At 51.1% G+C, this 1801-nt stretch overlaps 1 protein-coding gene across 1 annotated transcript in view; it reads left to right on the top strand.

Annotated features, from left to right (window-relative positions):
- Positions 1–1801, top strand: part of Ptprn2 (protein tyrosine phosphatase receptor type N2) — a gene marked incomplete at its 5' end in the record, with an annotated part of 26361 nt that overhangs the window by 2570 nt on the left and 21990 nt on the right. Inside the window, 1 exon segment of the mRNA XM_008847278.3 lies at positions 526–590. Coding sequence (XP_008845500.1) covers positions 526–590 — 65 coding nt within the window.

The following is a 1801-nucleotide window of genomic DNA, read 5'->3' as shown; positions in this document are numbered from 1 at the left end:
TGTCTGTGTCTGTTTCTGTATGTATGTATGTGTGTGTGTGTATGTGTGTCCAGCTGTGCGTGTCTGTGTCTGTTTCTGTATGTATGTATGTGTGTGTGTGTATGTGTGTCCAGCTGTGCGTGTCTGTGTCTGTTTCTGTATGTATGTATGTGTGTGTGTGTATGTGTGTCCAGCTGTGCGTGTCTGTGTCTGTTTCTGTATGTATGTATGTGTGTGTGTGTATGTGTGTCCAGCTGTGCGTGTCTGTGTCTGTTTCTGTATGTATGTATGTGTGTGTGTGTATGTGTGTCCAGCTGTGCGTGTCTGTGTCTGTTTCTGTATGTATGTATGTGTGTCTGGCTGTGCATGTCTATGTCTGTTTCTCTGTGTGTGTGTGTCTGTGTCTGTGTCTGTGTGTGTGTCTGTGTTGCTGCCTCCCCCCCCTCCCAGCCCCCCTTGAGCATGAGGATGAAGAGACTGGCTGTGCTATGCTGTGCTGCTCACCCAGGCCAGGCAGCTTCTCATTTTCTCTCCTTCTGTTGACAGTGACGGCGCTGGCAGAAGCGGAACCTACGTCCTGATTGACATGGTTCTCAATAAGATGGCCAAAGGTGAGACTGCGAGTCTGGCTGCTTTGTTGTGGCTCAGAGATGGGATGGCGTTGCTATGGCAACATGGGGCACAGTATTCACAGGAGGCCTTGGAAAAACTTAGCTGATTGTTGTCCCTTCCCTGAGTGTTGTCGAAGCCGTCTGCAGCAAGCATGTTTGTTTTTTGAGGTTCATCCTTTGTTTTCGATGGAATCTGCACACATAGCGGGTCCTGGATAAGGGTCTGGTCGCATATGGTCTGATACCAGTGTGAGGTGGGGGAGAGGGCAGCCTTGACCTTCAAATGCTACCACAGGTCGGAATGCCCTTACATGCTCTGTGTAACTTTCTGCTGCTAACTGCTTTTTGCTGAATATGATTTCCTGCCATCAGCACCTAAAAACCCACCTGATACCCTCAGTGTCACCATCAGTACACCACTTATCTCAGAGGAGCTGTGTGTGTTTGCATGTGTATGTGCACCATGCTGGGCCTAAACACAGCCTCACACATGCTAGGCAAGCACCTCTGCCTCTCAGCCCCACACAAAGCTTTCCAACACCCTCCTTAAGACCCCAAGAGGTGGGACTGTGAACTGGACATGGGGCCTGTCCTTCATGTACGGGGACGTAAGCAATGCCACCTGCCACTTTGACACATGGTAAGAGTTTATGTAATGACAAAGCCTTTTCCTGTAGGACTCAGACTCTGTAGGAGAGGAACTGGCCTGGGGTTCCTAGAAGATGGTCATTAAAGAAGAGGTGGGGGGAGGGCTCCATCACCCCCAGGGACCTTCCCAGGCAGAGCCGCTGGAAATACCTAGCCCTCATCTGCCTGTCTCCACCCTACCCTTCTCGACTAACTTGGAAAGATGCCTCAGCTCATTCTGTGGGTCCCCAAAAGCACAGAGCCGGGTGGCACTTCACAGTCTCTATCAGCTGTGAGCAGGGCGATGTTTCTGAACACAGGCACACATGCATACTTGCTGCCCTGGAGACAGCCACCTTCCAGAGCATCCACTCTGTTCTCTGCCTGGCCACCAGAGCAGACTCTGGTAGTAGAGGTGCGCTCCTGTGCATGTCCCACAAATGCCAGCTGTGCTAAAGTAGCCGTTCATGACGGTTTTCTCCTGGTAAAAAGAAAAGAGAAGGAGGGAAATGGAAAGAAAGGAAACAGGAAGGGAGGGAGGACAAGAGAGAGGAAGGAAGGGGAGGAGGGAAGGAGGCGGGGAG

This window comes from Nannospalax galili, unplaced genomic scaffold (genome assembly GCF_000622305.1).
Source record: "Nannospalax galili isolate Female #2095 unplaced genomic scaffold, S.galili_v1.0 scaffold302, whole genome shotgun sequence".
NCBI lineage: Eukaryota > Metazoa > Chordata > Mammalia > Rodentia > Spalacidae > Nannospalax > Nannospalax galili.
The sequence above is the reverse complement of the archived record's forward strand: the minus strand, read 5'-3'. Positions and strand labels throughout refer to the sequence as shown.